This window comes from Lepidochelys kempii, chromosome 22 (genome assembly GCF_965140265.1).
Source record: "Lepidochelys kempii isolate rLepKem1 chromosome 22, rLepKem1.hap2, whole genome shotgun sequence".
Lineage (NCBI taxonomy): Eukaryota > Metazoa > Chordata > Testudines > Cheloniidae > Lepidochelys > Lepidochelys kempii.
Window position 1 is genome coordinate 13797128 of NC_133277.1, and position 17058 is coordinate 13814185.

Sequence of the window (17058 nt, forward strand, 5' to 3'; positions counted from 1 at the left end):
ACTGGCAACAAATAACCGGGAGACCTGCTTGTCTACTTGACAAGAGAAGCCCCTGGGTCTTACCAGGGACAGGAGAGAACCTCCTGCATCCTGCCCTGGGAAGTGCCTGTAGGAATCATCCTCCCCACTCCCCACAATGAAGACAAAGCTGGATCATTAAACACCATCTGACCTTGACCCCCTCAGAGCAGGGTTAACCCCCTGCCGTATGTTGGGTCTGGCTCATGTGAGGTTTCTCCTCCGTCAGCCACACTTGCCGAGATGACCCCCACGCACTCTCAACCCCAAACATTCACCACCATACTCACACCCTTCACACCCGCGCATCCCTGCACACGCTCACAGCTCTACTCAGGGCATGTGCACCTGCATCGCTGCACACAAAGCAACACACTCCACACGGGCACACGCACACTCATACCCCTGACCCTACACACAATACACATGAGCTCACAACTGCACCCCCAAAGAAAAAGACGCCTGGTTCCCTAGCCACTCAAAACCACATGCCCACACCCAGCCCAGCCTGTACACACCGGCAAACAAATTCACTGCCTAGACCCCCTACACACATGCGCACATGCCCTTCAGGCCCCCAGAGACGGAAGAGGCGCTCTGACATGTACAGTATAAATATAGGTTTTATTAAGGGTGTGAAATCCAACGAGTACAGCTGGCATCTCAGGAACACTGAATTAAACTGCAAAATGTCTGCCTAGCTGCTGACTCCTGTCACCCTGTGAATCTGGATGGTGGTCAAGATTAAACTAGTAACGTCTCTGCAAAGACACCATCATGAAGTCAGGAGCTACAGACAGACTATACCTGCATGTGCGTGTGTGCAGACAGCACAATCCTCTTCACTGGAACTGACCCTCATCAGGAAAGAGACATGCCAGCTTCCCAAGGGGAGCTCTCAGGCTGGGAGAGATTTGCTTCCCTTTCACCACTCGTTTTGAAAAGATACGCAGAGGGCCAGGCTTGGGGAAATGATAGCAAGGTCATGTGGATCCACGTAGCCACCTCCAGTGAACAAAGAGATCGCAGAATGTGTCCTGAATGCTGGCAGACAGCGTGTCACACCTGGCCGCTGTAGCAAAGGGTTTGCACATGAAGCCATTTAAACAGACTCACGGTGACTGTTAGCCATGGTTGGAAACACATTGGTTGTGGGACGCGGTCCCAATTAAACCGACACACCTCTTATGATTAGGTGGCCCGTGACAGATTCTATTGGCCAGACCTCTCTATGCTACACACGTATACACACACACACACACACGCACTCCCTATACAAACCCATCTGGTTATACAAACATGAAGAACACTTGAAAAGAGACTTAGAACACACACACACCAGCCATGTTGAGATATCGATGGGAAACATGGAACAGCTGAGATAGCCATGTGACACTCTCTGGCCCAGGAGCTCACTTGGTGGCTGGATGACACAAACTTTGTCCACACGGATCGAAACAAAACACGTTTATTGCCTGATTCGAGGGGAAGGTGGAGACCTGGAAATGCGCCCGCCCACCCCATCCATGGCCCAGCCTCTTCCCTTTGCAAGCCTTAGCACCAGTGGTTTGATTGTGAATCTGCTTCGCCTGTACGTGTGAATAAGAGTATCAGGGCATGCAAGTGTGCCAGACTGTATCAGAGAGTATGTGTGTGTGTGCTTATGTGAGTGCCCGGAGAGAGAAGTTGCACGTGTTGCATTCATGCCTTTGGATGGGAGTAGCTCTCCCGGTGGGTGGAGCAGTTTTAAAGAGAAGCTAAACACATAAGGTCATTCAGGTTATGTTGCAAAGCACACAAACCCTAATCAGCAGCCTGAACAAGGACTTGCTGTCCATTAAAAGTGCATTGCAGCAGTGGTTCCCACACTTTTTACTGGGGTGATCCACCAACTGCAGTTTCTTTTTTTGGTGACGTACCATTACATTTATGCACCCTCTGTCCCGGCACCAGAACCCGAATCCCAGCCCTGTGTGTGGGGAGGTCCTGGGGGAGGGGCTGGAGACCAAGTCTGCCCTGTACTCCCTCCCTCAGTGGCGACTCCTGTCCCGCAGGACTGGGTCCTGCTCCCCACTCCGAGTGTTGTGAGCTGGTGTACCAGTCACAACGCCTGTGACCCTGTGCGCCAGTCACAACGCCTGGAGCAGGGAGCCAGGCCCAGACCTGTGCAACAGGAGCTGCCTCTGTGGGGTGAGCGCAGGGCAGGCTTGTCTGCGACACCCACCCCCTCTGCTGGGCCTCCCCTCTGCACCAGGCAGGGAGAAGGGTATGTTCACCTAGGGCCCAGTGATGGTTTAATCCAGCCCTGGATGTGACGACCCATCTAAAATCTTCCCGTGACCCACTGGTGCATTGGGACCCAGTGTTTGGGAACATTACAGGAAGGGACAGGACTGGAAAATGGAGAGGGAGGGGGCAGAGAACCCTCCCTCGCCCGTAACACTCACCTCCTGATTATCCCAAAGAGACATGCAGGAAGGACTTCCCTACCCAGAGAGGGGGCGCCAAGCCCTGGTGCCACACAAATTGGCATCCAGAAGGAACCTAGTGCCCCCCAAAGTGACTGGCAATGTCAAGCGCCCCAAGGAGCATGCTCTATTAAAGTGCATCGTAGTCACTTGCTACAATCCTAGGAGCAGCGGGCCATGTGAAAGAACTTGGTGCAACAGACAAAGCTCTGGCACACCCAGCTGCCCTCTTTGGAGCACGCCCTGCCACCAACACCCATGCGGACGGGAATTTCATGTCAAACTCCCCGGCATGGGAGGAGGCCCTTTGGTTGCTTTTTCTGATCCCATTTAAGGAAGGAGAAAGAAGAGACAGGATTGCATCAACCCCCCAGACCACATATCAACAAAGAGCCGGCATTATTACTGAGAGTGGCGGGTCACAACTGCCACTGTTCCATCCTGCCAAGAGGAACACAAGTCACAGCCCGCACCCTGTACGGCTGGCATGTTGTGACGCTAGGGGAGACAGGAGGGAAAGCCCCCCGCCTCATCTTCCCAGGGCAAGGAGAGGTAGGCAATGGGGAGGCAGGCAGGCAGAGAAGGAAGGAGATGGCATCCTCTGGGCTACACAGCTGTCCCTGACCTGAAGCAGCAGCTTGGCTGGAGTCTCGGGCAGCAAGTCACAGAGAAGACTCCACTTCCAAGCAGGTTGGAGCAGACCGGCCTTCCTCCAGCTGCATGGCCACGGCGGCTCGCTGCCTGGACTGCTGCCAGTGACATCCCTGTGTGACCCCCCCATTAACACTGGGAGGAGGGGGCAATCTCCCCTGCCTATGAAGCAGCACCCTGCTAATCCGACTCAGACAGGCAGAGCATTTCCTCACCTCCGAACATTAGCAGCATTAACCATCTTCTATACTGGACCATGGGCCCTGTCTCCGCACACGCCCTGGGAAGTGCGGGTAAAGGCGCGCGGTCACTAAAGCAGCCAGCTGGGAGGTGCTTGCCCAGTCTCCCTCCATCCCTGGTTGACAGCAGGCGCGATACCAAAGGGGCTGAGGGCAGGTGGCCTCCCAGAGATGAGCTCTCCACCTGGCATTGATCCGGCATAGTAGGTTTGATGTGCCGGTGCTCCTTTCACAGTCCATACAATCAACAGCATTGTGCGTTCAGTGCTGCTCAGAACAGCTGCCATCATGGGCCTGGGAAAGGGGGCACCCCAGCCAGCCATTCTCCCCCGACCCCGCAAGCCAGGGGTCTGTCCCACACCCCATCTGTAAAACTTGGGACGGCACCTGACCATCTGGAGAATGAAGCCAGCTAGAGCAGGCTGAGTGAGGCACCGTGCACAGGAGGGCGGCTGGGACGGGAGGCTGACAGCCTGTACGAACTAGGAAAAGTGCTGGCCGGACAGCTCCAGAGCCCTGTAGGTATCTACAGACCAGGGCAGCCTAGGCAGCAGCCCCTCCCCTGCCAGCACACCCCGGCTTTCCTCAGTCCCCTGAGGGTCAGCCCATGACTCTGCTACCCAGCCTGGCCATGCCACCCTGATGGCCAAACACAGGACTTGTCAGTGGGGCTGGTTTGCTGTTGTCTCCCTTTCCATATTCCCCCTGAGGTCATGGATTATCTAGTTACCAGGGAATTGGGGCCTAGGAGTCTCTGCCCAGCAATCAGCCTTGACCCCAAAGCTCACTCAGCAAGTCTGGCTGGCTCCACCCGGGGACCCCTTGTGCTTTGTATTCAGGAGTCAGTGAGCAATGCTTGCCCCCACACAGCAGGTCAGAGGTTAGTGAGCCCAGGGAGACACAATCCAAACCTCGGCAGCCAGGGTCCCACACCGAGGCTCACAAGCCATAACCGACCTTCCGAACCACCAGACGCACCAAGCTGGTCCCGTCTCTGAGCTGTGCTCCTGCAGCATGGCCATGGCCCACTACCAGACAAGACGCAGGAGGGACGCAGCTTCCGGAGACAGGTGGGGAGGGAAGAACTGTACCAGGCAATGGAGGCCACATCCAGTTTTCTATTGCTTTGATCCCGCTGCCCCAGCTAAGATCCAGGTCCAGTTCAGGGCGGGGACCCCATTCGTTCCTGTGCAGGTGAAGGGTGGGGAGAAGTTCCAGCCTGGGAGAACTGGGACTCAAAATCCCCCAGAGGGTTGGAGATCCACGGTGAGCAGCTCCTGATTCCTGCATGGCCCCCGGTGTCCACCGCGCACCACCTGCCCCCGCCAGAGGCAGTGCAGTGAGAAACTCAGGTCCAGTCCATCCAGCAAGAGAGACCCAATAAACACCACACAAACAGCCCTAGTTCTTCTGGGAGGGGCAGCAGCTCGGGCCGCTACTGAGCAAAGATGATGCTGGAGAGGGGTTTAGACCACTGGAGGATGTCTTGGGCGTAGGTGGCATGGGTTCCAACCTTGAGACAGCGCGGGCAGCACATTGCTACACCGGGCATTGGCCTGGAGGGCTCCCAGCATCTCTGCCCCTCCATACTTGCTTCCTGAAGGGCTGAGCGGGAGGAGAATCTATTGCAGAGCAGGACCCTACGCTGGGTTCAGACCCCATCACGGGGGTCTCCCTACACCAAGAGGGGATAGACCGACCCGGGGGTTATGTTAGGGATGCAGTGTATGTTCACGGCTGGGCCACACACAGCTTTGGTACTAATACAGTTAACGAAGGCAGCCCCCAGCGCCGACACAGTTAGACGGGATAGCTTAGAACCCAGCCCCAAGGGAAAGCAAGGGAGGAAAGAGAGATGAGGGCAGAGAAGGGGAAAGTGTCACAGTTTGTAACCACCAGCCAAGCCTCTCATGAGGAGCTGTGGCGACAAGCAGCCTGACTGGTTTGAAGATGGAGCCTGGTAAGTTTCTGGATGGGGCTGTAGGATGGGGTTCCCAGCGACAGCAGGGGCCGGACGCAAGGACCTAGGACCTTCCCTGCCTGTGCCCATGGAGTGAGGGACAGAGAAAAGGGGAATGAGAAAGAGAGAGGGGAAGGAGTGAAAGCAAGGAGGAAAGAGGAGCGAGTGGTGATGGAGGGTCCTTGTTAGTCCCCAGGCTGCTTGAATCGAATTGCACTGGGTCATCTCACTGGCTCTCACCCTCCAACACCTGGGTCCTCTGCTCTCTACATACTGCCCCTTATCAGGATCAGGGCTCTGGGCCAGGGGTGGGCAAACTTTTTGGCCCGAGGGCTACATCTGGGTGGGGAAATTGCATGCAGGGCCATGAATGTAGGGCTGGGGCAGGGGGTTGGGAGGGGTGTCAGGGCAAGGGGTTGGGGTGCAGGAGGAGTGTGGCAGGGGACTCAGGAGAGGTTCAGGAGGGGTTTGGGGTGTAGGCTCTGGCCTGGCGCCGCTTACCTTGAGCGGCTCTGGGGTGGCAGAGGCCCACAGCGGGGCTAAGGCAGGCTCCCTGGAGGAGCCGGGGGGAGTGGGGGAGCGAGGCAGGGCCACAGAGATGTGGCGCCGGCTGCTTCTGGAAGTGGTGCAGGGCCAGGGCAGTTTGCCCACCCCTGCTCTAGGCAGCCCCACAGCATTAATCCCCTCCCTCCCCATCTCCTCCATGAAAACTGAAACACGGGAGTGGCAGTGGCTTGTTTAAGCCCCAAACCAGTAACAGAGCAGATGTGGAGCTTAACTGAGCTCCTCCTTCCCTGCCCTACAAACACCTGAGTTCAGGGCTCTGGAGCCTCCATTTCTAGAGCACCCGTTCCCCTGGGATGGTCCTAAAGCACTCGACAAACTACACACATGCAGCCCCCTCTGGGCTGGAACACAGCAGCTCTTTGACACAGCACAGCAACACTACATAGCACCTCAGGGCAAGAAACAAAGGAGAATTCTGTCTCTGATTGCAGCTGCTAAGGACTTTAGGGAAGGGAAACCTGAGCTGGAATTTCGCCAGGACTCCAAGACTAACCCCTGATTGACAAACAAGCCACAAGATTAAAGTTTGTAGGGCCTGGACTTCAAGGCTCATCTGAAGGACACCTCTTTGACTACCAGCTCCCCCTAATGGCACCATGGGCTCAGTATGGCCTCTAAAGGGAAGAACAATTCCTATTGACTCTCCAACACCACTCCCATCCAAACACTGACCAAGCCTGACTCTGATTAGCATGCAAGACCTGACCTGCTCCCAGCAGAGCAAGGTGCTTTGATTGCAGGCATTGCAAATGCTTTGAGCAGCACAGGAAAACACTCTGCTTTGGACTCTGGCTTGTCAGCTACTGCAGGGGAAACATGGAATACTGAGCTCAAGCCTTGGCATGTCAAAGACGGGAGGAATCGCTTTCAAATAGCTCCGCTCTCTGCCTCCCAGTTCTTCCCAAATCTCAGCCGAAATCATCTTCTCTTCTCCCCTGCCCCTGAAATTCCCTCTGCTAGAAGTTATTTGCCAGTTATAGCTACGGATCATGTTTTAAGTACCAAAAGCTTTACAGAGCTGCCACTTCAGGTGTACACCGAAATAAATTAGCTCATACAAGGGGAGACCCTCAGCTGATGTGACTGGAGCTATGCCGATTGACGCCAGCTAAATGTCTCCCTGCAAAATGCTCTGTACACAACTGCTACACACGGTAAACACTGTTTTGGGCTGAACACAAACGCACCGGGGATTTTTAATTCTGTGCTTGCTTTTTCTATTACTGATTAGGGAGCTCAGGGAGGTTTTGAAATTTGTTTGTCTTCAGCTATTCAGGGCTTCAGCTGCAAGGCCAAACTTTAAAAGGGGCATTGTCCCATTATCAGCCACAAATGAAAATGTCCTTCCATGCATTGTAACAAGACTGGGGTTATTAAACACAAAGGAGAGCTCCTTTACTTTGCACCTTTCGTGCCACTCAGGGCCACATCCTGCTAATCTCAATGGGGCTGGTTCATCAATGCCCCGCACCTTGTGTCATCATTTTACACTTGTGCAAAGCAAGGGTAAAACATCTCCGCTCTGATTCGGCAGGATTTTTGTGCAGGTGTAAGTGACGATGCAAAGTGCAGGTGAACTGGGAGAATCAGACCCAAGTGGTCTGCAGCATTGGGCCCCTAGGGACTGATTCTGATTTCAGAGGGGAGCAGAAACTCCACTGAGGTCAATCACTGTGCCAGATCCTCCTCTCAACCCAGCCTAGGGTGACCAGATGTCCCAATTTTATAAGGGACAGTCCCGATTTTTGGGTCTTTTTCTTATATAGGCTCCTATTACCGATTTTTCACACTCGCTGTCTGGTCACCCTAACCCAACCTAACTCTGCTGGCTTCAGGACAGCTGCCTCCCATTCACACCAGTGTAAGAGAATGGAGAATCCGCCCCCTTTCCTTTTCACCATTTACTCAACTCCCAAGGAAACTGGTCAGTTTCAACATGGCCAGCCAGGTTTGCTCCTTCACTCCCCGGGTCTCATGCAGTAGTCCAACATGGCAGGGCCCTGGTGGCAAACCCAGCAGGGGCGGAAACTCTCCCACCTCCCGAAAAAACATTTTAAAAAATTTTCATTGAAATGTTTCTACCAATATTACATCCTGCCAAATCCTAAATGCAGAGGCCTGATCGACCCGCATCCCCCCAGAGCAACAGTACTTGTTCCTGTGCTAAGTGCTGCCGGGTTGTCTTTTGGTTTTGGTTTTTCCTTAAGAAAAAGGGAAGTCTACAGAAAAAGACCGGAGCTATGGCATTGGCTGGCACTATGGCTAAAGGTAAACATGAAAGCCTCCTGCCACTTAGCCGATTGTTGTCTTCTGATTTCTTCTTAATATGGATACACATGCTACTGGACATCGACTCGCAGGCAAGTTAAAACACTGCACTACACAACTGTGCTTTGCGGGAGGTAAACGGGGTTCTGACCGGCGCAACCCCCTCCCCCAAAGCCTCTTGGCGGGCTGCTCTCTCTTTGTCTGGCTTGGAAGACAGCTGCCTCCGTGGGTGTCCTGAGGTGGTGGTTTGGGGCACAGGGTGGAGGAAGGAATCCAAGATCCATCTGATGACGCGGCTCCAGGGGAGAGAATGAGGCATTCCAGGACAGTACAAAACATTTGCGATGAAGAGTGTGGAAAGGTTAAAACAGTTCCGAGATGTCCCAAAAAACCTTCTCGACTGAGCCAGGACTGGCCGCCACCTCCCCGATGCCTCCTCTGTGGTCCCACATCCACAGAGACTGAGAATCCCTTTGGGAATGTCCATGCTGTGGCAGATCAGGTCTGGGAAAGGCATCGGGCTCCGATGGCCCCCTTATCTCTCAGACTTCACTTTGTACCTGAGGACCAGGTAGGCCAGGAGCCGCAGAATGAGGAAGAAGATGCCCAGGATGATGAAGTCCAGGTAGAGTTTGGCCTCTTCCACGTCCAGCTCCTGGAGGATCCTGCTGGGATTCTGGAAGGGGCAGGGAGTCTCCCGGCACTCCAGGTCCTCACGCTCCATGGCGTAGATGGTGAGGATGACGCCCTCAAAGCCATACCTGTGCCAGAGCACAAGCAACATTAGTTCCAGCTGCACCCCGGATTTTCACACACACGGGGTGGCTTCTGCTCACCTGGCACCGGACTGGGTGAGCCTCTGGCCTGCTCTGCAGCAGAGAGCCAGCCACGGGTGATACCGATTCTGCTGCACCTGCCAAGACTGGCATCAGCATCACTGCACGCCAGGGAGCTGGCCGGGAGAGGCCCCAGCACAGCTGTGCACCAAGGAGCTGGGCAGCAGTGGTGCTGGTAGCACTTGGGGGTATCAGGCTGGCCAGCCGCAGAACTGGCGCTGCTGTGTGGCCGCGGGCCAGACAGATGCACGTAAAACCATCTCCCCTAAAGCTGGCTCTCTCCGTCCTCAAAGAAGCAGCAGGTCTGTGCAACCCATCTGCAGCCACAAGGAGGCACCATCCCTCCAGGGTCCTTGCCTCTCCTGCATCCTACCACCCGCCAGCCACAGCATCCCTGGAGCAAGGTGCCACGGCTTGAGAGGGGGTCCCTGGTAGCTGGATCTCCCCTCAAGCCCTAGGGCCAGGCCTGAATCCCCTGCAAAGCCTTCCCAGAGGGACGTCTGTGGGGAGCATTAGCAGGGATGCAGGGCAGTCACCATCCACGTGTGAGTGTTGCCAGTTCCCTGTTCCCACTGCTGCTGCGAGCCCCCACCTGACATAGGAGACATATGAGGTCCACTGCAGGTACGTGGGGATGGTCTTGAAGCTGACGAAGAAGCCTGAGAAGAGCAGGACGGGGATAGCAGTGACCGGTCCCACGAACGTGGCCACCTGCAAGGCAGAGGCAGGCCAGAGTCAGGCATGGCAATGAGGGTCGGGGGGGCACAGCATGCAGCCAGTGTCACGCGAACCCATGGCCACACACATGCCCTGGTGTGCACGCACACTTCCACGCACATGCACGCTCATGCTTTCGGTGCCACGCCCTTGCAGGGCTGACACCCCCTAGCACACCTGCAATCCACACACCCTGGCACATCACTGGCTCGATTACTGACCCTGATAGAGCAGACGGGTGCAAACTCTGCCAGAGGCTGTCCCCGTCGTGTAACCCAGGGTCCCCACCAAAACCTGCACCTCCTCTGACCTGCAAGGAGGTGGAAGCTGCTCCGATCAGAAGCCCCAGGGACTGTGCCACCAGGGCGGTGGAAGTGGCGAGGGCGGAGAAGAGGAGGAAGCGCGTAGCCTCCGGGGGCTGGCCTGTCATCCAGTACACGATGCTGCAGTAGGCTATGGGGCAGATCACCTGCAGGGGGTGGAAGGGAGATGGTTCAGCAGGACCCACCTCCACTAAGGCTCCATGCTACGCCCTGCAATGAGGGGGTCTCTGCACCCGGCTCTGTGGCCCCCAGCATCACAGTGGTCCAAGTTATACTGTGAGCTCCACAGGGCAGGGATCTGGGACCTCCGGAGCTCTATGAACCCCCCTCTCTGCACCTCTCCAATGGGGTCAGGGCCCAGGATGTGCCACGAGTGGCAGGAACCCGGGAGAAGCCAGCCCTGGATCTCCCTGTAGGCAGAGCAGCCCAGGGGCCGAACCTAGGAGAGTCTATTTCATCCCCCCACCCACCCATGCTGAATCCTCACCTGGAAGGGCACATCTGCCATGGTCTTGGCCAGGTAATAGGCCTTTAGGCTGTACCAGTAGTTCAGGTGCTCTCTCAGGAACACAGACATCTCCAGGGGGACTGCAGGCACAGAGGGACACGGCAGGTTAGCAGCAAGCGGTGCCCTGTGCCGGCCCCATTCTAGGGCCCGCCGGCTCCCCGCTCAAATAGAAGCCGGGGGAGGACTGACAGATGCTAACCCTTGAAGCCCAGTAGTGCTGCCAAGCAGCTCCCCAGGGCTCCTGGGAGGTGGCTGAGCCCTGCTGGAGTTGCATGGCTGTGGCTGGTTCTGATCCACGATGCACCCGCTTCCTCGGGAGCCAGCGCCTCCAGGAGCGAGGGGCACTGGGGTCTACCCTCAAGAGCCGAACTGGGCCCGGAACTACCTACACTCCACCCCCTGCCCATCACTCCCAACCTCAGCCTCTCCCAGGCCTGGCTGGACCCCATGGAGGAGCTCAGCTGCCAGAGCTAGGGGATCCCCAGTGGTCCAGGGGCCTGACACCCCGCCCTGCACATCACAGGGCACTGGGGTGACCTCTTAGCCTGCCCGGGGCTCTTCCACTGAGCCCCCAAAGGAGTCCCTGTGCTGCATCAGCTCCTGCCCATAACGTCAGCACTGAGTGTACCCCGGGCTCGCCCCACCTGCCCTGCAGCAACCCCAGCTAAGCCCTAGGCCTGGGCAGAGGGAGTTACGGGCCCGGGTGTTTCAGTGCAGCACAGAAAGCTCCCAGCCGCCAGACGGGCCTGCCCCACCCTCACTCCTGGGATCTTCCCGCAACCCCCCCGGACAGACAGAGTGCTCTAGGGGAGGTGGGGGCAGGTGAGTGCCGTACATGTGAGGACAGTGGGCATCAGGGCGGCGAACATGAGGAAGAGCATGGAGAAGAAGAGGAAGCCGGTGTTGTTGAAGACCTTGCCGGCGTCGTTGCCGATGTGCAGGTACAGCAGCCCGATGAGCACCCCGATGCAGATGTGGGACATGAACCGCAGGTGGGTCAAGACCTGCAGGGGCAAGATGGGCTCTGCGCTCAGAGAGGGACTGCCATGAGCCCTGGGCGCGCCTGGCCGCTTGCTGAGCGTTCACCCCCAACAGCAAGGGCAGCGATGGGCCCCCTCCACCCGCTGGCTCCAGCAGTAAGGGAGTTCCCACGATGCAGCCTCTCCCTTCCCTTCTCCAGCCACCAGGCCCTGGTCCCTGCTTTCTCCACCCCGTCCCCTCTGCATGTGCCTTAGTCCTGCCTCCAACCTTCCCATCCTCTGCCCCCGGTCCCCTCCCCTCCCTCTGCCTCCCAACCCTGGACCCTGCTCCCCATAGCACCTGTCCCCTCTGCCCCAGCCTTGGTCTCTGCCCCCTCCCCGGCCCTGGCCTGGCCCTCCAGCGCCCTTCCCTTACCGTGTCTCTCATGATAGACAGGAACGTTCTCTTGAAGAGGATGCAGAACTGGGTCATGGTGCTGGTGGCAAACGTGTGGCTCTCGATATGATCCACGTCCTGTGCGGGGGGGACCAAGACGAGGACACGGAGAGTCAGGGACCCAGGGGCTCCCAGCCCTGACATGCAGACCCCCTCCACCCCACATGGGCACCTGCTGGGAGTGCGGGCACCAGCCGCACCCAGGGGAGCCTTGTTACCCCCAGCACCTCAGGGACAATGGGCCCAGGCCAGGCCAGCACCTGCCACGCCCCTCGCCCCAGAGACCATCTCTCTCCCTACAGCACCCTGGACATCCCTGGGCATCCCACGACAGGGCTGCTGTACACACCCTGGGGAATGGCTCTATGGGGGCAGCAGGGCAGACACAGCACAGGTGCTCTGGTGTGTGGGGAGATCCCCAGAGAACAAGGGGCACTGCCTGGGGGGATGGGCTCTGGTGCCAGAGGCCTGTGCTCTGTCAGTGCCCAGTTAACACAGCGATGGGCACCCCAAACTCCACAGGTGTACAGACGGACATTACTCCCTCGGGGTGAGGGAACAAGGCAGGGGCTGCTCCCAAGTCTCAGCAGCTCTGTACCCACCCCCTCTGGAGCCGACCAGGGTCTGGGACAGTGTGATGAGGGCAGGGATGCTGCTGTCCCAGGGATATTCCCTAGATACACCGTTCCGCATAGCTGACCCACAGCCTAGCCCCACCTGGAGGGACAGAGCCCAGCACCACAGGGTTCTGGGCATCGGGGGCAAAGACGCCCCGGGGCCTGCCTGCCTCGGGGCTGCCACACTGACCGTCACGCAGGGGACTGGGCAGGACGAGTCCGTCTTCTCTGGGCTGCTCTTCTTCTCGGCCATGGTGCACAGTCCGTTCTGGACAGCACGAAACAGCAATGGGTTGAGGTCTCCATACTCGCCCGAGGCCACTTCGATAACTGGGGGGAACCCAAACACCAAGCACTGAGACCCCTCGGGCCTAGCCACCCTGCCCTGCCCTTCGCAGCCACGGCTGACAATCAGGGGCAGCTGGGCACCCTGCCTCCTCTGCCCTGGCCCCGGCACATTGCCGGGGGGGCGTGTACTAACCTCCATCTCAGGGCTGAGTGGGAGTTAGGCTTGTCTGCTCCTGGAAACGTCCCCCAGATGGGATGGGGAGCTATGACAGAGGTAGCATGATCAGGAAACGGCAGGCGACCACAGGGGAGCAGCCACCTCCCCATGGTCAGGTGCTAAGGCTGGAGTAGCCAGGCAGAGCCCCTTGACCCACGCCAGGTCATAACTTTAGGCATAACCCCCCCAGACTTTGGGCAGGTGTGGGGAGGGAGACCCCACCTCACTCCCGAGTGCCTGGTGCCACTCTGCATGGAGAACTGTCAGTGCGTTGCCCTCCCAGGTCCTCGAAGGCTCCTGTAGCACCTTGCAATGTTCATTCGCCCTGTGAGGGGTCTAGAGGGGGCTCATCCCCGAGGAAATGCAGCCACCTCTGGGGTGGAAGGCAGCAGCTGTTTAGTAGTAACACAGCACAAGTGCTTAGGGCAGGAAGTGAAGAAGTATCTCACATCCGGTGTGAGCCCCAGGGGAGGACGGAACCACATCAGCTGGGAGAGCAGCACAAACTTCTCCAACTCCCAGAAAAACACACCAGCACACCAGGAGTCACATACTGACTCACCAACCCCTAGGCTCTGCCCTCCCGCTCCTGGGACCTCTCCCATGCCATCCTGGTCCTGCTCAGCCAGCAAGAGGCGGGGCCGGCTGCAGGCCAAGGGAAAGGCATGGGAAGCCTGGCGTTGCATGGGCACTTACTGAAGTCAGCCGGGTTGTGGTAGGTGGGGCAGTGCAGCCCCAGCCCTTTCAGGTAGGGGATGAGGTTGGTCACCACCCCTTTGAAGATGCACTGGCCCTGGCTCAGGATGTACAGCTGGAAGAGAGAACAAAGCTGCCTGGGCAGGAAATGGCAGCAAGTCCCCCACGAAACATCATGGTCCAGACCCCGAGACCTCCGGCTTCTAGGGCTCGTGCAAGCCAGGGAGTGCTCTGCCCCACAGGGAAGGGGGAGCCAGTGGGGGGCCCACCAGCCAAGAGATGCTGCCCCAGGGTACTGGGACTCTGCTCCACAGCTGGTGGAAGTCGGTCCCAGTTTTCTATTGCCTGCCGCACCAGCTCTTGGTCAGTCTGCAGGGTGCCTACATGGCTGAGCTCTATACCCCCGACTCAGCACCTGAGGGCAGACAGGCCCTGCCAGCTGCAGAGACCCCCTTTGTCCCCTGGAGGCAGAGCTCTGATGAGCAGGTGATGCTCCCCAAAGCACAGGGGCGGGCAGGGGACTCACCCACCTTGTCGAACATTTCGAAGAGCTTGGCGCTGGGCTGGTGAATGGTGCAGATGATAGTGCGGCCTCCCTGGGCCAGGGATCTCATCAAAGAGACGACTTGGAAGCAGGAGGCGCTGTCCAGGCCACTGCAGCCAGGAAAAGCGGGGGGAAGAGGGAAGGAAACCGGGTTTGTGGGGGGAGAGGGGGAGTGAGAAAAGGGGGAGATGGAGGTGTGAGGGCGATGGATAGAAGAGGTGGAAAAGAGATCAGGAGTGGGGGAAAGGATGAAAGCAGGGAGGAAGAGAAGTGGAGCCAGAATGAGGTGGTATAGGAATGGGGATGGGGAGAGAATGAACACCCCAGATACAGGGACACCTCGGCAGCCCCTGAGCCAACTCTGGGGGGGCCCAGCTGTGACCCTGAGCTGTTATTAGGGCAGAGCTCCCTGGCTGCTAAAACAAAGCAGGGCTCCCCACTCCCCCAGCTTGGCTACACAGCGTGCCCCACAGCTCCCCGCTCCAGCTGGTGCAGGGAGAGCCTCCCGTCCTGGTCAATCCACGTTCATCCCTGGCTGTGACCCCACCTCCAATTTCTCAGCTGCAGCAAAGAGATGTGACCCCGCTGCTCATGCTTGGCTCCCCCTGTGCAGCTCCAGGGGCCGGCGACAGCTGCAGGCTCCCGGGGAGGGGGAGCCCCATGCTGGCCTGGAGTGGTGGAGGAGGGAGGCTCCCCATGTGGAGAGCGGGCCCGCGGGGCTGCGAGGAGGGACGCGGCAGGCTCAGGCTAGGGCAGGGCCGCCCCATGCTCACCTGGTTGGCTCGTCGAAGAACATGACCGGGGGGTTGTTGACCAGCTCCAGGGCGATGGCGAGGCGCTTGCGCTGCCCACCGGACAGCGACATGGTGCGTGTGTAGGAGCACTCCAGCAGCCCCAGCGCCGTCAGGATCTCCTGCACCTGGGCCCAGCACAGAGCAGAGAGGGTCACTCCCTGACGGGGCCCCGGGGTCGCTGTGCCAGCCTCCCTGCCCCCACTGTGCCCAGCCTGTGTCCCCACCTTCCCCAGCCCTCCCAGGGGTCCCACCTCTGGGCCGGTGTGCTGAGCCATTAAGAAGGCTGAAGCAATGGAGGCGAGGGTGTGCCTGTGACGAAGTGGGACTGTTCTTAATGTTTCCTCCGAATATTGTGGGGGTGCCTCAGTTTCCCCTATGCAGTTCTTAAGTATCTAGGGGGTGGAGTAAGGGTGTATGATCACTGCAGAGCCCTAGAGGGCAGGTGTGTGCAGGGGTCTGGACACAGAGAATGGCCACACCCTGTTTCCTGGCAACTGATGGCCTGGGCCCTTCCCGCCTGCAAGGTGAGAGCTAAAGGGTTGGAGAACAAAGGGATCAGGTGACCTCCTGGCCCGGGGAAAGGGACAAAGCCCAGAGGAGGAGGAGGGGCTGGAGGGAGTTTCAGTTTGGGGCTGGCTGGGACATGGAGTGAAGGGCAGACGTGGTTGTCTGGCTCACTGCCCCCCAAAATGGACCCAGCTGAGGGGTCCTGATCTCTGCACCTGCAAGCTCTGTGTTAGACCATGTTCCTGTCGTCTAATAAACCTCTGTTTTACTGGCTGGCTGAGAGTCACGTCTGACTGCGAAGTTGGGGTACAGGACCCTCTGGCTTCCCCAGGGCCCCGCATGAGTGGACTCGCTGTGGGAAGCGCACAGAGGGGCAGAGGATGCTGACTGCTCCGAGGTCAGACCCAAGAATGTGGAAGCTGTGTGAGCTGTGTGTCCTGAAGACGACTGCCCCAGAGTCCTGACTGGCTTCATGGGGAGCAGTTCCAGAGCATCGCCCAGGGACTCCGTGACAGTGCCCTGGGAGCCCCTTTACCCTGTGGGTAGAGGGACAGGATGGGCCCTTCTGGGCATAGCCATGCTACCCAGAGCGTGCCACCCTCCCTTGAAACCCTTCAGCTACTAAGCAGAGACCCCCAACTCACCAGCTCCTTCTTCACCTCCTGCTTCTCATTCAGCTTCAGGTTAGCAGACACCTGCGTGGCAGGGAACAGACACGGGGGGGAGCCTGAGGGCAGCCACACTGGGGCCTGCCCAGCTCCTAGACAGAATGACCAGCGGTCTCCCGGCCTCCGCACAGGATGCCATGGTAGGCCAGGCACTCTGCCCTCAACTCTGCTCAGCAGAATCCAGGGGATGGAATAGCAGGGGGCTGTGGGTCGGGACTGAGGGGCACTGGCAGAGCTGTGTGCATGGGGGGAGCCCAGGGCTGTGATAGCAGGGGGCTTGGGCTGGGATTGAGCGTTATTGGCAGAGCTGTGGGCACGGGGGAGCCCAAGGGGGGATGTGGGTCGGGATTGAGGGGTATTGGCAGAGCTGTGTGCACGGGGGGAGCCCAGAACTGGGATAACAGGGCGCACTAGGGGACACAGCTGCAGAGGAGCCCACAGCTGCCTGCAGAGTCTGGCTCAGCTCCCCCAGCTTTCATGAGCACCAAACTCCCCCAGTAACAGCAGCTGAGGACCCCTGGCTGTTTTATAAAACCCAAGCCTAACTGGGTTCTACGTTCTCAATATATTCTGTTCCTATCCCCATATCGACTAGTGTCCATAACCATATAATGGTGCTCACTGCACCCAGGCTGGTGGGATCACTCCAGGGAGGAAGGTGGCCTCATGCCATCACATCTCCATACGGCCATGGGCTCAGTGGCAAGCCCATGCTGGGTTAATCCGGGCCAGGTCTTGTGCCAACTGCAGGGCCAA

The 17058-nt window shown here is 58.2% G+C and overlaps 1 protein-coding gene across 4 annotated transcripts in view; it reads right to left on the reverse strand.

Annotated features, from left to right (window-relative positions):
* Positions 1-623: 623 nt before the first annotated feature.
* The window catches only part of ABCG4 (ATP binding cassette subfamily G member 4), a 35115-nt gene continuing 18680 nt past the window's right edge, over positions 624-17058 (reverse strand). The window contains exons 5-15 of one of the 4 annotated variants that reach the window (XM_073320845.1): positions 16279-16329; positions 15107-15252; positions 14320-14443; positions 13790-13904; positions 12779-12918; positions 11951-12049; positions 11391-11559; positions 10535-10635; positions 9946-10193; positions 9600-9718; positions 624-8932 (exon numbers count right to left, since the gene is read on the reverse strand). In XM_073320845.1, coding sequence (XP_073176946.1) covers positions 8721-8932; positions 9600-9718; positions 9946-10193; positions 10535-10635; positions 11391-11559; positions 11951-12049; positions 12779-12918; positions 13790-13904; positions 14320-14443; positions 15107-15252; positions 16279-16329 — 1524 coding nt within the window. In that variant the 3' untranslated portion in view covers positions 624-8720. Of the gene's footprint in view, positions 8933-9599; positions 9719-9752; positions 10194-10534; positions 10636-11390; positions 11560-11950; positions 12050-12778; positions 12919-13789; positions 13905-14319; positions 14444-15106; positions 15253-16278; positions 16330-17058 lie in introns of those variants that run through there. The other 3 variants (XM_073320846.1, XM_073320848.1, XM_073320847.1) reach the window with 3 other exon arrangements.